General features: G+C 43.9%; 1 protein-coding gene across 2 annotated transcripts in view; it reads left to right on the top strand.

The window, feature by feature from the left end:
* Positions 1 to 653: 653 nt before the first annotated feature.
* LOC309813226 ((E2-independent) E3 ubiquitin-conjugating enzyme FATS) overlaps positions 654 to 19,742 on the top strand; it is a gene marked incomplete at both ends in the record, with an annotated part of 240,926 nt that continues 221,837 nt past the window's right edge. For both annotated transcript variants that reach the window (XM_082637849.1, XM_082637848.1), the window contains one exon: positions 654 to 893. In XM_082637849.1, coding sequence (XP_082493975.1) covers positions 654 to 893 — 240 coding nt within the window. The remainder of the gene's footprint in view (positions 894 to 19,742) is intronic.

Genomic DNA, 19,742 nt, shown 5'->3' with positions numbered 1-19,742 from the left:
CCCAGTGGCAACCAGGACATCCCACCCGAGCTCTGTGCCTCTGATGCCAGCTTGTACCCATCACTGCTCTGTGCTCGACTTCTCTTTTCCACTTGAATGTGTTTCTTATCTTCTCCAGGGCTGAGGTCACCCTTTGTGTCAGTTGCAGTCTGTTCTTGTTCCTTTCAGTCCTGGCAAGAAAAAGCAGGAATTCTAAAAAGCAGCAATTATCACTCCTGGTTCCTTTGTACAGCGCCCCGTGAATAATTTATTTGGATTCGAGGGGCTGGAGACTGAAAAACATACTGGACCTCGCGGTAACCAGGTGGATCCTGTGTTCAGAACTTGAATGCAGCGGGAAAGAGAAACGTGTCTTTGAAATCAGAGAAGATTTTGAGCGACCTGAGAACACAGGTGGAAGTGCTGGAGACGGGCAGACAGCAACAAGGAGTATTTTTATAGCACATAAAGGTCACCCTCGAGGTTCCCACGTGCAAATCCTATATTCTTTGCAGCTGGGGTTTGAGAACAACTAGGTTTGGAGCTGGAAAACTCCGGGAGAGGTCGAGCCCAGGCACTTCCCAAGTGCCTCCTGCTGCACTCGATACCTGGATTAAACAAAGAAAATTGTGTTTGCTGGGCGCGCTCGCTGAAGTCACAGGATTCTGCGTATCATGCAGCAGTCTGGAATTTCTACAAAAACTCTTCAGAAGGGGTATGCTGCCCGCCACGCGGAAACAGCCATCCACCGGACTTTTCAGATCAAAACGTTTAGTACAGAGTTGAAAAACCATGTGATGGTCATGGATTTCGTGAAGAGGAACTGGTTTCCCTCCCAGAGAAGAGCCAAAGTTTGTATCATCCATATGTATCAAGGCCTGAAGACAGCTGAGCAGACAGCCAGCAGATACGAGGTAAGGTTGAATTTGGGCACACACCTCGTTCAGAGAAATGGAGTGTTGCTTATCAAACAGACAGGTCAGATGTTCTATCTGGTCTGATAAATCGTCGGTTTGTAGTTTTTCCTGAGGTATTTGGAAAAGACTTTCTCATCTCTTAATTTACTTCAGTTTTTGAAATATGAGGGGGCGGGAGCATAGTGGATAACTAATTTAATAGTAGGCCAAACAGTTGGATAATTTGTATCCACCTTTAGAAACTGTGGTACATTTCTGGGAGTTAAATATTCTTAGCTGTGTAAATTTTCAATCATCTATTTTTAAAAACAAATTCCTGTTTGTTTCCTGATGGGTTTTGCAGGAGAATATCTATGCCTTGCCTTAATGAAGTTGAAGTAGAATGATTTAAGTTACACCAGTAAGAATGGGCTTTTATTTTTTTGAGGGTGAACTCTTATTTTCAAGCAGAAATGGCTTTTTCTGGGAGAAAAAGGAGAACTTGGGAGATTTAGAATCTCAAAGTGAGATAAACACATTGCTCTGAAACATATTTGTATTCTAAAACTAGAATAAGCCACAGGCAGTTATCCTTCAGAAGGTAAACACACATGAAATCTGATCAGTGCTTTATAGTACATGGACTAAATTATGAATGACATTGTAATTGATTCCCATATAGCTCACTTACCCATCCCTTTTGATAAATGTAACATGCAAATTGCTAATGTTTTATGGAAAGGCAACCTTTCTGAATACTTATGCTGTTATTAGGAAAGGCTTCCCATGAATGCTGGCAAAAACTCCAGGTCTTTCGTTCCCCACACTGGGCTTCCTTATTCCAGAGCAATGTCAGAACCTGTTCTGCAGGGTTCAAGGCTGGCTTCTCCCAGTGCCAGCCCTGGGATTGTGAATTTCCACGTTCACCACAGAGATATAAAGGCCACGGAAATAATGGTGTTAATTAAATTCAGTAATAGTTGTTCATTGGTTCATTGCCGAATCAACCAGAGCAAGAGGTGTGCAATTAGAATATAATTGAAGGAAACCAGAGATGTTATTATTCAGGAGGAATTAATCAGATGGGAATAGAATTTTATCATTGTATCATTTTCACTGAGGTTATTTTTCAGTCCTCCAGAGACAGAGAAAAACTTGTTGAATTATATCAGCTTGCATTTTTTTTTTTTCTTGGTACGCAGGCCTCTCACCGCTATGGCCTCTCCCATTGCGGAGCACAGGCTCTGGACGCGCAGGCTCAGCGGCCATGGCTCACGGGCCCAGCCGCTCCGCGGCATGTGGGGTCCTCCCGGACCGGGGCACGAACCCGTGTCCCCTGCATCGGCAGGCGAACCCTCAACCACTGTGCCACCAGGGAAGCCCTCAGCTTGCATTTTTTAAAAAGTGTTCATGGCTCCATTTTACACCCTCAGTGGCGAAGAGCAGCTCTTGTGTTCCTTTTTTTTTTTTTTTTGGTATGCATAAAGCTTTGTTTATTCTTATAGCAACATTGAAGGTAACAGTGTGGAAAAGTGCATCTTTGTAGGAGATTGTAAAAAACATCTATTATGCTGACAGTTGCAGCTACAGCGTTTTTTTGTGTGACTCAGCTCCCCCCCAAGCCACATTTCCAAATACAGCCAACAATTGAGGCTGTGTGCCTGCTGCTTGAGTGTAACCTGGAGTCTAAAGTCTTATGTTCAAGTGAGTCTGAGACCCACAGCAAGCAGGCTGGTCAGCTGGACAGCCCTCACTATGTCTGTGATTTGAAAGGCGGTCCAGGCAGGGCCTGCTTCCCCCACTTAAGGGCAGGCCAAGTTTGAAAACTCAGATAGGATCTGTGCCTCTGATCCCTCTGAATTCCGAGCTCTGTTCTTTTAGTAGCAAAAACATTTCACTTTAAAATAGTCAATGTCCATTGAACTGTTCTTGGTGTTATTCCCACCGGGGCATGTCAGCCATTTAGGTTAGGAAACCCAGCAAGAAGGCAGCTTTCTTGCTCAGTTTCCAAGCTGAACTGACGAGAACCCAATTAACAGCCTCTGGGTCCTGTTACACTTGGCCCAGTGACCCCTTCTCTCTCGAAGGCTCCAAAGCCATTGGTTAATCTGCCAGGGCTTTAACCATAAAGTACCTGATGGGGTGAAAAATGAGCAAGCTCACTGGATGAACTCTCAATGCACGAAGGTGCCAGATTAAAGAAACTGGCTGGTGCTCCAGGAAGAGTGAGTTTGGGAGATTTTGTTTCTGTAAAAACCTTATGGATTTCAAGTCCTCCTCAGGAAGACATACAGAGGTATTTGAGTTGAGTTCAAAGTCTAAGGCTGGCATTTTTCTAAAACTGTGACCTTAGTCCTGAGCTGTGTTAATGCTTGGAAGTGCTGCCTCTCATCTGGGACAGACCTAACTCTGGCCCAGGGATGGTCCAGCCATACTCGTTCCCTTGCTTAAACTGCCTTGTAATAGGGATGGCAAGCAGATGTACGGTCACATCTGAAAGGCAGTGAGGATTGGAAGCAGGTGGTGGTGAGGGGGCTAAAGATCCTGCTCTTCATGTTTGCAAAGCCTTGATCCCTGCTGACTCCAAAATGCCCCAAACTATTAAAACCACAGTATGTTCAGAACCTTTCTCCTCCTGCAGACATACCTGATAAATTTTGGATATCAAAATACCTATAAATGGGCAAGGAGATGGATTTTTATTTGAGTCTGGTTGCTGTCAACATTGCAAGCATGGCCACCTTCTGAGATTCCCTATGAAGCAGGGCGCGGACAGTTTCCCTGAGGTTAGAAGGGAAGCCATGTAGAATTCAGAGATGTGCTCACATCTCCCAGAGTTGGAATGTGAGTGGGCATCTGTTAATTGATCGAGGAGACCATTCTGATGATAGGCTTGGGCTGGGGCACGCCAGCCAAGTCTCACCCATCTGTCTTCATGTAGATGACCGTTTCTAATACATTTAATCATTAGATGGACCAGGGAAAGTTTCTGTATTTGGTGATCACCATTTAGCCATGCTTCTCAACATTTCCCCAAACCTCTATCATTTCCATCTCCCTTTCCTAATCATCCTTTTTTTTGGGGGGGGGGGGCTTGGCTGTGGTGCTCAATTCTGGCTGAATAGAAGAATCATGGCAAACTTTTATTTTTTTATATTTATCTATCTTTTTGATAATGTCTACCCTCTGAGGAGTTTAGACATATGCACGCACCCATAGTACCATCACCACAATCAAGGTACTAAACATATCCATCACTGCTAAAAATTTCCTTGTGTTCTTTTGCGTGTTGCTTTTTTGTTCGTTTTTTGGTGGTAAAAACACTTACCATGAGATCTGTCTTAACATATTTTGAAGTAACAGTACCACATTGTTAAGCATAGGCTCTATGTGGTATAGGAAAGCTCTAGGGCTTATTCCTCTCGCATAACTGAAGACTTATACCCATCGAGTAGCAACTCCACCCTCCCCCTCCCCCTCCCCCAGCCCCTGCAACCACCATTTTATCTTCTGCTTCGATAATTTGCTTAGTTGTTATACTTCATATAAGTAGAGTCATGCAGGACAAATCATGCCATTTGTCCTTCTGTAACTGGTTAATTTCACTTAGCATAATGTCCTCTAGTTTCATTCATGTGGTCACAAATGGTAGGGTTTCCTTCTTTTTTAAGGCTGAATAATATTCCAGTATGTATATATTACATTCTCTTTGTCCGTTCATCTGCCGGTGGATATTTGGGTTGTTTTCTCACGGTGACTTTTACGAACTACATATGCCTGTGGCCCAGCCAAGGCTCTTGTGACCCAGAGTGGGTGTTTGACTTTGCTGTATTCCTTTAAAGAGCATTGAACTTCGTTCTGGCAGGAGGTACATTCCTTGAAAACACTTTGATCCTTTTGAGCCTTACTTCTTGGCAGATTTTAGTCAAGGGCAGTGCTTCTCAATCATGGGTGATTTTGCCCTCCACCCACACCCCAGAGGATATTTGGTAATGTCTGCAGATATTTTTGGTTGTGACAACTCAGGAAAGATGCTACTGGTACCTACTGGGTAGAGGCCAGGGATGCTGCTAAATATCCTGCAGTGCCCAGGACAGTCCCCTGCGCCCAGAACAAAGAACTGCTCAGCCTGAAATGTCCACAGTGTGGAGGCTGAGGAACCCTGATCTTGTGCTAATTCAGGCCCATTACATTTAAAAATTTATTTTATTCAAGTATAGTTGATTTACAATGTTGTGTTAATTTCTGCTGTACAAAAAAGTGATTCAGTTATACATACATATACATCCTTTATCATATTCTTTTCCATCGTGGTTTATCACAGAATATTGAGAATAGGTAAGGTGCCTGTGCTCTACAGTAGGACCTTGCTGTTCATCCATTCTACATATAATAGTTTGCATTTGCTAACCCCAAACTCCCCTTCCATCCCTCCCCCAGCCTCCTTCCCCCTTGGCAACCACAAGTCTGTTCTCTATGTCTGTGAGTCTGTTTCTGTTTCGTAGGTAAGTTCAATTGTGTCATATTTTAGATTCCACGTATAAGTGATATCATATGGTATTTGTATTTCTTTTTCTGACTTACTTCACTTAGTGTGGTAATCTCTAGGTCCATCCATGTTGCTGCAGATGGCGTTATTTCATTCTTTTTTATGGCTGAGTAGTATTCCATTGTATATATGTACCACATATATATATTCATTTGTCGATGGATGTTTAGGTTGCTTCCGTGTCTTGGCTATTGTGAATAGTGCTGTTGTAAACATAGGGGTGCATATATCTTTTTGAATTATAGTTTTGTCTGGATATATGCTCAGGAGTGAAATTGCTGAATCATATGGTAACTCTATTTTTAGTTTTTTGAGGAACCTCCATACTGTTTTCCATACTGTTCAGCCCCACTGTTAAGGCATGATCCTTGTGAGGACTCAACTTAATGTCCCATGTATGTGAGATCTTTCCACCAGGGCCAGTGGGAACACAAACTGTTTCCAGCTCTTGGTGAGGTCCTGGAAGTGTCCAGCTTACTACTGTCTGGCAGTTCTTTTCCTGGTTTCAGACAGTTTTCCCTTAGGCATGTGCAAATGAGTATTCAGCCAAAGACTGCTGGGCCCCCCGGCAGGTTGCTAGAAACTCTCTTTCCTTGCTATTCCTTGGTATTTGGCTGCACAAACTCTAGCTACCTCAGCCTCTCTGAATCCGCACCCCTGCCCTGTCCACTCAGTGAGACCCCAGGATCTCTCGAGCGTCCCTTCCCAATACACAGCCTGGAAACTGCTTCTAGGTGGGGACAATTGTAGGGCTCACCTCTCTGGTTACCCCTCATAGCCCTGCATTTTTTGTGCCCAGTGTCTGGAAACAATTGCTTCATAGCTTTTGTCTGGTTGCTCCATCATGGCCGGAAGTAGGTGTGTCTTCCCAGGTGGTTTTGATGCCCCACTGGAGTTGAGAAATGCCACTCTGGGCTTTGATGGATGTTTTCCAGTGGTTGAAGTGAACCCTTAGGTAGTATGAAATAGAAGCACTCAAGTTTTAAGTGCTTGGGCTTCAAGCTAACCTTATTCAGGGAATAAAGAAGTCACTGAGACCAAACAGAAGGTGACACAAACATTCCCTTTCTTCTCACAGTTATCAAAAGGTACAAAACAATTTGCCTATTTCCAAACCAAGCTGAAGAGACTTAGCCAGACCAGAGTCTTCTGAGTTTCACTCTTCCTTCTGAAGACTTGGCCTCCGAGTGGTGTTCTCCCTGGGATAGCAGGGAAGGCACTGAGCCCTCCAGAGTCAGGACTGAGAAAAGGACATTTCACAAAGGACAATACATATTTCCATTAGCTTTACCGCCCAGTGACCAGGTCGGAAACCTCTGCCTCATGCGCAAGACCTGAGAGTGTACTCGGTGATCCTCCTAGAATCTCCTAGAAGCTTCAACACTCATCCATTGACGATGGCTGGTAGCCTCTGTCCAGATGCAGGAGGAGGGGATCCAAGAGGCAAAAGATGGAGTGACCACCCTTGGGAATCAGTGCTGCCCATTTGCCACACCAGCCCCTCCCTGCTCCTGCCAATGGGAGGCTGGCCGTCAGGGGGCGAGGTCCTGAAGAGGCACAAGAGGTCAGAGGTCTGAGATGAGTTTTGATATGTCAAGAAGCACACCTGGTGGCTGAGGTCTCCAAATTAACTGCACTGTGAATGTCTATGAAAGATGAAGTGCAAGTTGATCTGGAATATTTACAGCCAAGCCTCCGAAGACCTATCTGACATCATTTGGCCAACTTCCATCAGGAAATTGTGCATGGGTGGGGGGACAACGTCCACATTTCAGCCAAACCAAGGCAGGAGAGATGGTAGAAGAAACGGGGGTGTGGCCAAGACCCAGGGCACTGGATGGAGTCTTTCTGGGGTCTTGATAGCTGAGTGACCTTGGCAAGTTTCCTGACCTCTTTGAGCCTTAGTTTCCTCATCTGCGTTCATGGGAACCATGGTGACATCTGCTTTATAGGGTTGCTGGGAGGAATAAGGGAGATGCTCTATATAAAGGCTGAGCCTCGGGCCTGGCACAGAGGCAGCATTTCGTAAAAGTGAGTCGTTGTTGGTGTTCAAGTTCCAATGTGCCTTTTTCTGTCATCCCCAACTTTGAAGCAGAGCCATGGCATGAAGACATGGCCCCTGGACCCAAGCTAATTGTGACCAGTGCTTTGAGGATGCTGCCCCTGTGCCAGAAGTCCTGTTTCAACTGGGTGAACATCCCCTTCCTAGCTTCTCCTCACTGAAAGTGCCAGGTGACAGGGACTTATGAGCTCCTATACCCTTGGCTCCATTCCCCGAGCAATTCAGAGATTCGTCACTAAGTTGTCCTTGAGCTGAATGCACACTTTCTACTCAGAGCCCACCCAGCCCTGTGGTCAGCTGCAAATTCCATCTGACAAGAGATTATTGAGAATGTGTGTTCACACACATCTGATTCCTGCCTGGTAAAGCCAGGGTTAAGTCAGGAAGTATTAACAGGATATTTTTTCATGTAAGTTGTACCCTCCCTTGAAGACCTACCAGGATCTGAACGGAGTTTGTCACCTCATAAAGCATTGACTTGCCCTCATACTTTACTGTCCTTCAGAATCCTCAAGAGACCTTTCTAAGGATATAGACCCCTGGGCTCTGGGAAAGGGTGGGGTCCAGAAATCTCTGGTACTTTTTTGTTTTTGTTTTGAAGCTTTTAGATTTTTTTTTTTTTTTGCGGTATGCGGGCCTCTCACTGTTGTGGCCTCTCCCGTTGCGGAGCACAGGCTCCGGATGCGCAGGCTCAGCGGCCATGGCTCACGGGCCCAGCCTCTCCGCGGCACGTGGGATCTTCCCGGACCAGGGCACGAACTCGTGTCCCCTGCATCGGCAGGTGGACCCTCAACCACTGCGCCACCAGGGAAGCCCAAGCTTTTAGATTTTATTTTAAGTACATTGGGAAATCATTGGAGAGTTTTAAGCAGAGGAGTGACATGTTCTCATTTTTAAAATTGAATTATAGTTGATTTACAATGTTGTGTTAGTTCACGTGTACAGTGAAGTGATTCAGTTATGCATATATATATATATTCTTTTTTGTATCCTTTTCCATTATAGGTTATTATAAGATATTGAATATGGTTCCCTATATTCAGTATATAGCTATGCAGTAGGACCTTATTGTTTATCTATTTTATATATAATAGTTTGTATCTGCTAATCCCAAACTCCTAATTTATCCCTACCCCCCCTTCCCCTTTGGTAACCATAAGTTTGTTTTCTATGTCTGTGAGTCTGTTTCTGATTTGCAAATAAGTTCATTTGTATCATTTTTTTAAGATTCAGCATATAAGTGATATCACATGATACTTATCTTTGTCTGACTTGCTTACTTAGTATGACAATCTCTAGGTCCATCCATATTACTGCAAGTGGCATTATCTCATCTTTTTTATGGCTGAGTACAAAAATCTGTTTTTAACATAAAAACCAGGTGATTCTGATACAGATCAACTTCCTTGATCTGGAAGTTTCAGACCGATATTTTCCAACCGCATGAACCAAAGAGAAAATGACAAAGAAACCCGTGCGAATTGCCTGTGTTGAGAAAGCCGGTGTGAAGGGGCATGGCGGGGGGGTGGGGGGAGATATGATCAGAGAGCGGAATGGCTGGACCACTCTGTGCAAGGAGAGTTGAGATGGGGATGGAACAAAGGGGACTGTGTTGGTTGGTCCCTGAATTGCCTCATTGATCCTCACCACAGCTGTGCGAGGCACATGAGCCTTGTTTTTCCGAGAGAAAATTCTGCGAGGCCCAGATAGATGATGCAGGCTGCACAGAGACACAGTTAGGAGCGGCAGAAGGGAGCTTCTACCTTAGTGACATCCTCCTCTGTGGTTGTGTTTATTGCAAGGTGTTGGGGGAGCAGAGAGGGAAGCAGCCTTTGTCCTGACAGCAATAGCTGGGGACCCTAGGGGACTTCAGAGTTGGTCCTAGAGAAACTAAACCATGCCAGAATCAGGTGGGAAGAGGCAATAGAGAGCCCACTGACTCTCTCCTTCTGGTTTAGGCATCTTTCCTTCCCGTGGCTTTTTCATTAAGCACCTTCTTCTGGTTTATAAGTCCCACATGGGTTCTCAGTGCCCTCTGTTTTTGCTGTCCCAGGTTCTCTTCCCTTTCTAGTGGAGCAGATGGACAAAAGAGGAAAGGTTGGGCTGGATCATTTTTTTAAAAGTATCAAGGACCTACTATGTGCCAGGAACTGTGCTTGGTGCCGGGGACACAGAGCTGCAAAAGGCAGGGTTCCGGCCCCTTCTCATCATCTGGTCGGGGAGGCAGCCAATGAATGCCAAGTCAGGGGGTCTACAGAGAGCTGTAGACCCAGAGAACTCAGCAAGACTGCACAGGGGAGGAGACCTCTGGGCATGTGCTTCACGGGAGATTGGGAGTTTCCCAGGACCAGCAGGGAGGGTGAGAATGTGGGGTAAGAATGGAGAAGGGGAAGACACTTCAGGCAGCTGGAATGGCAACTTCTAGGTGGTGCACAGGCAGGCAGAACCTAAACAGAACTCAGTAATCTCTAGAACTGCGGCTAGAATTCACAGGATGTAGTTCCTGAGAGGAGGGAGCCAGGCAGAGAAAGAGCTCCCGACATTTCCTTCAGGTTCCCTTGAGTCTGCAGATGAAGACCAATCTGTGCTGTGAAACTTCACAAGGCCAAAGAACAACCAGCAAGGGAAGAACAGTTACTGGGAAGCTATCAGATGAACAATTCTCAGTGCTCACTTAGGGCCACAGATCACTGAAGTTCCCCACCATCCAGAATGTAGAGCCCTCATTGAATGTATGGTAAATTCAGTAGAGATTCTAGAAGGGTTCTGCCTTGGAAGTCTGCTAAACCAGCCCTAGAGTAAAGGCTGTCTTAGGTCCATCCTATAGCAATTTAAAACATAATTCTTGAAGAATCAAGCTGTTTCACAAGTAGTTTAACTGCCGGCCAGAACAAAGATTAACATTCCTTAAAAGATTACAACAAAATCCATCAAGCAATAATAAAAAATTAAAAATATCTGGCATCCAGATAAAGCTTGCTAGGTATTTGACAAAGCAGGAAATTATGATTTTAACCAGGAGGAATTACGATTAATAGAAGCAGATCCATAAATAGGAGAGATGATGGAATAGCAAGCAAGGACTTTTTATAAAGCTCTTATAAATATTATAAATATATTGCTTTCCCCTTAAAGTCAAGGATTTAAGGGAAGATATTACCACAATGGGAAGAGAAGTAATTGATATAAAAATAAACCAGACAGAACTTATAGAGAAGAAAAAAATGATTCTTTAATACTATCTGAAATGGAGATTTCACTAGATGGGATTAACAGGAAATTGGATGCTATAGAAGAAAAGATCAGTGAAATTTCTAACTGAAGAGAGAAAAAAAGAGAGGGAGAGATCTCAAGACACCCAAGACACATACAATTAGAATCTCTGAAAGAGTGGGGATGGGGTGAGGGCAGAAAAATATTTGAAGAAATAATGGCTAAAAATTTTCCTAATTTAGTGGAACTTATGTCAAAGCATTGCTTGTCAAGTATATTTTATAGTATATATACCAAGTATACTTGGCAGAGGCCAGATCATCAAGATTAGGCCATGTCACATTAAACAGTATATATTTCAGTGTTTCCCAACATGGTGGTCCACAGCATTATCAATCAGCATTCTGCAGTCCAAGGAATATGTTTGTTTCCTTGTGCTCACTCTGTATAAATTAACTGAGGCAACTTGTTTATTTACTTATGACTGAGATAATATCAGTTTAGTGCAGGATGATACATAGTTTCAGCTCTGATTGGCTATTAGAAAAAAACAAAACAATCTGGCAGATACTATCTGTGTTATTCTTCTACTGCTGCAAAACAAATGATCATATACTTAGTAGCTTAAAACAAGACCTATTTATTATTTCACAGTTTTGGCCTCTCTGCTTAGGGTCTTTCCAGGCTGAATTCAAGGTGTCAGATGTGGCTGTGATCTCATCTGCAGCTCAGAGTCCTCTTCCAAGATCCCGGGTCATCATCAGCATTCAGTTCCTTGTGGCTGTAGGACTGAAGTCCCCATTGTCATGGTGGCTCATGACTGACGTGCTCAGCTCTTAGAGGCTGTCCTCAGGTTCTTGTCATGTGGCTCCAGCCGTAGGCAGTTCACAGCATGTTTGTTTGCTTCCTCAAGACCAGCAGGACAATCTCTGCTGCTTTGAATCTCTCTGATTGCTTTAAAAAACACACCTGATTAGGCCAGCCCCACCTGGTATGATCTGCCTTGGATTAACTCCACATCAACTGATTAGCAACCTTAACTGAATCTGCAAAACCCTTTTGCGTGTAACAGGACTTAATTGTAGAAGTGATAGCCCATTGTATTCACAGGTTCTGCTCACACTCAAAGGAAAGAGGACATATGATACATGTGAGTATTCTGCTTACAATACTGTATTTAAAATGTTGTATCTGTGCAAAAAGGGAAATAATAGGAGCCCTTGGAATTGAAGGCACATAGGTGTGAACCTCTGTCTAGCAGCTTCATAAGGAAAGGGGCCCCTCATCTGTTCTAGCTCACGACTGTGTCCCCAGCACCAGATCAGCCTTCAAGAAACATTGTGGGGTACATGTATGAATGAATGAATGAACAAAAGTGCATGAAGTGTGTTTTAGGTGAAAACCTGAGGCCGGAGTGAGTGACGGTTGATGACTTTGGGCATGGAAGAGAGCGTCCTCTGATTTGATACGTTAGGCTCGCTTCCAGATTCACTCATTTTTTAGTGGTTGACAGACAGACATCAGCTCTAGATTGCCAAAGTGAAGCTCCAAACTAGAGGTCATTCCATTTGCTCCCCTTTTCATTAATCAAATTCCTAATAGAGAAATTGTTTAATTTCCTCTCTGTGAGTCTAATGTATATCCTTTCTCCATCCAGAAAAGACTTGGAGACAGCTCCAAAAAGGAGTATCTTGGAAAACATCCAGGATTTAGGAATAATCATGTTTCAGAGAAACAAACAGGGCTGAAGGCAAAATGGGGGCATGATCTTCTTAAAGCACACAACAAATTGCTTGCCATTTTGTATTGAGAACAAGAAGCCTCTTCCCAGCGAAGCCACTGCAACCAGGGGGCAAGAGGGTGGGCCCTCAAGCAGCTATACCCTGGGGAGGGCTCAGAGCCTCTGATCCAGCCCTGCATTTACAGAAACTTCACAAAACTCATTATTTGAGCTACAAGTGTGCTCAGCTCCCACTAATGAGTTCTGGACACTGCTGGCTTCTCCAGCTTAGCTGCTTTCAGTGGCGCTGGGTTAGACCAGGTGTGTGAAAGGGACTGGGTCTCGGTTGATGGACGTGCAGAGGGGCCCGCGGTGCATGGGAGATGCGGGGGGCTCAGAGCCACACTGTTTGCCCCTCGCTGTGGATGTAATATCCAGGAACAAATGCCTGGATATGTGTTCCAAATGCTCCAAAGGCCTGCGTACCACTGTGCCAGCTCTCAGACACAGGGAACAAGAATACAATGACTTTCCATGCAACAGTTCTGCAGTACATGCCACTCACTCAGGTTTGGCTGTGTTATTTGTGGGGACCAGAACAAAATGAACATGTGGGCCCCATGTTAAAAAAAAGAGGAATAATAGTCATTTAAGGTTCTAACGTATAAGTCTTTCTCCTTTCTTCCATGGTCTTTCTCTTGATTTGTTATGATGGTTTTTATTTGCTATTTAGTTGGTGTAAGTAAAGAAAAACTAAAAATTTAAATTATTACCATGAATTTTACTGTTCACCTTTATATTGTGTGATCTCAGTTTTAACACAAATATTAAAACATTTAACTCATCTGTGGAATTATTGAAATGATACAATTTTTATTTTTCATCTCATCCATGCATATATTTTCCTTTTTTAAAAAAGTTTTTTGAAGTATAGTTAATTTACAATGTTGTGTTAGTTTCAAGTGTACATCAAAGTGATTCAGTTATATACATATATATATATATTCTTTTTCAGATTTTTTTTCATTATAGGTTACTACAAGATATTGAGTAGTTTCCTGTGCTATACAGTAGGTCCTTTTCATTTACCTATTTTATATATAGTAGTATGTATGTGTTCATCCCAAACTCCTAATTTATCTTACCCGCCTTTGGTAACCATAAATTTGTTTTCTATGTTTGTGAGTCCATTTCTGTTTTGTAAATAAGTTCATTTGTATCTTTTCTTTGATTCCACATATAAGCAATATCATATGATATTTGTCTTTCTCTGACTCATTTCACTTAATATGATAATCTCTTGGTCCATCCACGTTGCTGAAAATGGCATTATTTCATTCTTTTTTATGGCTAAGGAATATTCTTTTGTATATATATATATATATACCACATCTTCTTTATCCATTCCTCTGTTGATGGACATTTAATTTGCTTCCATGTCTTGGCTATTGTAATTAGTGCTGCTGTGAACATCGGGGTGCTTGTATCTTTTCGAATTAGAGTTTTCTCCGGATATATGCCACGAGTGGTATTGCTGGATCATATGGTAGCTCTATTTTTAGTTTTAATTAATTAATTTATGGCTACGTTGGGTCTTTGTTGCTGCGCACCGGCTTTCTCTAGTTGTGGCGAGTGGGGCTACTGTTTTTTGCAGTGCGTGGGCTTCTCATTGTGTTGGCTTCTCTTGATGCAGAACACGGGATCTAGGCGCGCGGGCTTCAGTAGTTGTGGCACACAGGCTCAGTAGTTGTGGCACATGGGCTCAGTAGTTGTGGCTCACGGGCTCTAGAGCACAGGCTCAGTAGTTGTGGTGCATGGGCTTAGTTGCTCTGTGGCATGTGGGATCTTCCTGGACTAGGGATTGAACCCGTGTCCCCTGCATTGGCAGGCGGATTCTTAACCATTGCGCCACCAGGGAAGTCCCTATTTTTAGTTTTTTAAGGAACCTCCATACTGTTCTCCATAGTGGCTGCACCAATTTACATTTCCACCAACAGTGTAGGAGGGTTTATTATTCGTAGACTTTTTAATGATGGCCATTCTGACCAGTGTGAGATGATACCTCATCGTAATTTTGGTTTGCATTTCTCTAGTTAGTGATGTTGAGCATCTTTTCATGTGCCTGCTGGCCATCTCTATGTCTTCTTTGGAGAAATGTCTCATATATCTATTCTTACTAGAACAACGGAAACACTGCAAAAACCAATTCAGATTTTAATTTCATTCCTTGGTATAATCATATTTTACCAACACTCTCTACCTTTAGTTTACTGATGAGTAAGCAAGCACCAAAAGGAAAGGGGACTGTGGTTGCCCATCTCTCCTTTCCTTCTATGCTATTATTTTCAGCGTAAGCGGTTGGCTAACACAGGGATGTAAGAGGAGTAAGAACAGATATGATAGGGTTACCAGCCAGGGTTCTTGGCCTCCGTAATCAGTTGAAATTGATAAGAGGCCAGACAAGAAATTCAGGCAAGGCCCCTACTTCAGCAGGGGTGAGTGAGAACAAGTAACAGTTTCCCTTGCTGGGTCCCTAAGGGGGGGTGAGCTGGTTCCTTATGTGGAATGAGGGTAGGGGTGTGTCCAGAGGTCAGGCTGGAGCGGTGGTGTAGGTGGTCTGCCCCCCACTTTGGTGGTGTTGAGTGCAGCAGGCATGCGCAGTACGCTGCTTTTGCCCCCAACACCCTGCTTTTGCTCCTGGCTCTTCAGAAATGGCCGTTGGGTTTTTGGTCTTTTTGTATCTTGTCCATAATTTGCCCCAACTGTGCATGCATGCAGTTAGTTTTAGTCCCTTATGGTTTCTTTGTATTTTGTTGCTTGAGCAGATGTTTGTTCAGGTGCAAGCACTGCAGCAAAGGGTCCCAGATCCCAGGTCCCAGTCTGTCTCAGTAGAGTTGCTCAGGCATTTGTGTTTTTCAGAAATCTATAGCCTTCTTCCTACATTTGAAGCAAATCTGGTTCCAGTGGAAAGCATGGCCTCTCGGGGCTGTCATCCTTCTGCTTAGTTGATCTTGGGGTAATTCGCTTAACTTTTATTCACTTTGAATCTCTCTAAACTCCCATGCATTGTAGGTTCACCCGAATTCTGTGATCAAGGAGCACCAGAACACCTTCTGTGAATGGGGCAGCAAGGAAATCAACAAACACACACATGGCACACGTCTTTCTGCTCACATGCATGCCCATCCCATGGGGTTTATACACAAAACATAAGTTCACAGATAAAATTATTTAAAAAATCCAAGATGGCAATACCAAAAGCACAGGCCACGAAAGAAAAAATGGATAAGTTGGGCTGCATCAGCGTGAAAAACTGTGCATCCAAGGACCCTGTCAACAGAGTGAAAGGCAGCCCATGTGCACCATGGCTGAGCCTCGAGGACCTTGTGCTGTCTGAGATAAGCCAGGCACAGAAGGACATTATGTTGTTGTTTTGTTTTGTTTTGTTTTGTTTTGCGGTACGCGGGCCTCTCACTGCTGTGGCCTCTCCCGTTGCGGAGCACAGGCTCCGGACGCGCAGGCTCAGCGGCCATGGCTCACGGGCCCAGCTGCTCCGCGGCATGTGGGATCTTCCTAGACCGGGGCACGAACCCGTGTCCCCTGCATCGGCAGGCGGACTCTCCACCACTGCGCCACCAGGGAAGCCCCATTATGTTGTTTGACTTCATTTTTCTGAGGTGCCTGGAATAGTTAAATTTCACAGAGACAGAAAGTGGAGTGGTGGCTGCCAGGGACTGGGTGGAGGAGGGGAATGGAGAATCCTTGTTTAATGGGGACAGAGTTTCAGTTTGGGAAGATGGAAAAGCTCTGGAGACGGAGAATGGTGATGGTTGCTCAACATGGTGAATGTACTTAATCTCATGGAATTGGACACTTCCAATGGTACATTTTATTGACTTTGTAACTGGGTAATTAACATGCCTATAATACGGTGTTATTTTCCCCCCACCCCTGATGTTCGCATAAAAGTCTCCAGTCAAGTGTTTCGTCCTTGCTGCTCCCATTTATGCCTGTAAACAGACAGGGGCTGAAGGCACTGGTGGGGCAATGAAGAGTGAACTCTCCCAAGATCACTTCTCATGAGGCAGCCAGGGGAGGCGTTCGTCTGTGAGTCTCACGAGAGGAGGAATGATTGAAATGATCTCTCCTCTTTACATCCTGACTTGTCTCCTTTTCCAACCAGAACCCCACCAGACACCACCCTTGAAAACCAAAGTGAAGGAGAAGCAAGGAGAGACACAGAGGTTGAACTGTAGCATCTTTTTTCAGATCCTAACAAGGGAACAGTCCCACCATTTGCAGTCAGATAAGGGATATTATCTTGGTAATAAAAGGCAATTGAGAGTCTAAATGAAAAATCTAATGCTTTTCATGCTGATTTATTTTAGATTAGAAAAAGCTAAACCAGATGTAAACATGAAGAGATGAAGCATGAAGATGGAATTGTGGCAGAGTGATAAATCTCACTTTTGAATTATTATAGGTCCAGGGTTGCATTAACCAGAAAATACACTGTTGATCCATAAACTGCTCTGACATGAATTATTGTTGCAGAAGAGAGTTCAGAAGATTGAATACAAACATGCAACACTGGCGAAGATCAATCACGCATCTAGATTAGCCATGGAGAGTGCATTCCAGGCCCCAAAGAGGCTGTGTTAACCCATAGGCGGTCCAATCTGGAACCATCAATACCTTGTGCTTGTTATTTGCCCTTTAGTGGTACCTCCAGCATCCCCAGGAGAAGGCACAGGGATGCTGAGAAGAAATGGCCCTCTTTCCTGTTTTTCTGTTGGCAGACTCCAAGCAGTATCTCCCATTACCCTAAAAAGAAGACCCTGCCAGCCAAAATCCACTCTTGGTCGTTGGCAACTTGGGATATAAGTTATTTCAGAATCTCTCCTCTGTTTTCTTTGCCAAACAGACAGGTGTCCAGAAGAGGCAAAGTGGAGGTAGGGTTCTATGTAGGCCTGGAAATCCCTGTTTTCTCCTCTCTCTTATTTCCTGGGGTGTATGAAGTTTCAGTCTCTGTTTTACTTGCTCATGCTTTACAAAGCCCATAAGCCATCTCTGACTACCTCCCCTCCCCCCAACACACACACACACACACACACACACACACACACACGTATGGGGAATGCTGAGAACATGATGTTCTGGTTGTTCTGACACTGGCATTAAGTAGCTCTGTGAGACAGAACAAATTAGAGAATCTCTCCACACCCCAGTGCTTGTATCTATAAGCAGAAATAATGTCTGTCTTGTGGGGACTGCATGACAGGTATTTGGAAAACACTAACCCAGGGGCTGGTGAGTTCATTAAATATCTGTGGTACCCATCCACGGTTCTCCATCCAGAACTCTTGGGGCCAAATGTAATTCAACGGTGACTTTTTAGTTTTATTTCAGAAAGGTGATCCTGCATAACATTCCCAGGGGGATCTGAGTAGCACCCTGTAATTAATCTCACTGATGTTTCTGTAATAAAATATATGAATATTCACATTAAATGGAATAAATTAATGTTATAAATAGCCCCAGGTTAGTTCAGGTAAGGTTTTGTTGTCGGATTAGTTTTCTACAAACTGAGAGAGAAAACCTCTCATATTTCAGAACTTCATGAATTTTAGAATTGTACATAAGGGATTATGGGTCCATAGTGAGTACTCAGATGTCTTGAAGGGAGAGTCAGTAAACAAAAAATCCAGCAAAAGACAATAAGACATTTGCTCATTAGAGCACAGCTGTTATGGCAGGACTTGGGAGGACCGAGTGCGAAAATGTGGAAGTTGTTTTGTGGAGTATTTAGTCTTATACAAATGGAAGGTTCCAGTATTATTGTACCCACAATGTTCAAATCAGCTTCTGGCTCCTGATGGAGTTCATAGCTCAACTTGTTGTCAATGTGATCAGTATCCTAGCTGGTGTCATGTTTGACCCCAGAATTTCTGCTGGTAGGTTGCACTCTGTAAGGAGGCAGGTGGTAAGGTGATGTGGAAGAACCCCAGACCAGGCTCAGGAGGGCTGGTGTAGGTGCCAGAGCCACCGTTGTATTGTTTTGGGGCATTTATGTCTCTTACCCTCTGTGGGTCTTGTTTTCTTTGCATAAAAAACCTCTGTGTTTTCTTGGCCACCTCTCAGGGACTTCGGAGAATCCAAATGAGGTGATGTATAATAAAGAACTTTGCAAACTGGAGCATTTCTTATGATTGTTGGGTATCATGATTCTTTTTTTTTTTTTTTTTTTTTTTGCGGTACGCAGGCCTCTCACTGTTGTGGCCTCTCCCATTGCGGAGCACAGGCTCTGGATGCACTGGCTCAGCGGCCATGGCTCACGGGCCCAGCCACTCCGCGGCACGTGGGATCTTCCCAGACCGGGGCACGAACCCGCGTCCCCTGCATCAGCAGGCAGACTCTCAACCACTGCGCCACCAGGGAAGCCCTCATGATTCTTTTAATGTGCTTGATCCTAGTCATAGTTTTTACTCCCAAGGAGTCATCCTAATTGCCTGGATTCCAGTCTGGGCTTCTTCACTTTCTTACTAGGTGTGTGTGACTTTGGGCAATTTTCTTACCCTTTCTGTGCCTTAATTTCCACTTCTGTAAAGTGGAAATAATAATTATATTTCTCTCACTGAGCTGTCTTAGGATTCAATGAGGTAATTGCCTGGCATGCGATGAGCCCTCAGTGCTAGCTCCTGGTGTGGCCCCAGGCTTGAAGCAGGCTCAGGCTCAGCAGCCTCTGGGAACAGAAGTGGCAAAGAGATCTTAAATCTTTCCTCCTGTTGTGTGGCTTTGGTAAATTACTGTTGCTAGTTAGCGTCACTAAATAACACACTGCCGTTCACTAAATAACACGCTTCAGAGACCTAAGGGAGATAAAGTCTTGAATGGGCTGAAGGATGAGTCACTTAGTGATCACTCTTGTTGGATCCTTATCTGACACCATGTACAAAATTTAACTCAAAATGGATCAAAGACCTAAAACTACAAAACTCTTAGAAGAAAACGTAGGGTAAAACCTTCAAGATGTGGGATTTGGCAATGATTTCTTGGACGTGGCTCAGAAAGCACAGGCAACAAAAGAGAAAAATAGGTAAATTGGGCTTTATGAAGAGTTTAAAATTTTGTGCATCAAAAGACAGTATCAGCAGAGTAAAAGGGCACCCCACAGAATGGGAGAAAATATTTGCAGGTCGTATGTCTGATAAGAGAATAATATCCAGAATATGTAGAGAACTCCTAAAACTCAAGAACAAATAAACAATTCATTTCGAAAATGGGCAAAGGACTTGAATAAACCTTTCTCCAAGGAAGACATAC

The sequence above is a fragment of the Mesoplodon mirus genome (genome assembly GCF_964341445.2).
Source record: "Mesoplodon mirus genome assembly, chromosome: 2".
Taxonomy (NCBI): Eukaryota; Metazoa; Chordata; class Mammalia; order Artiodactyla; family Ziphiidae; genus Mesoplodon; species Mesoplodon mirus.
The sequence above is the reverse complement of the archived record's forward strand: the minus strand, read 5'-3'. Positions and strand labels throughout refer to the sequence as shown.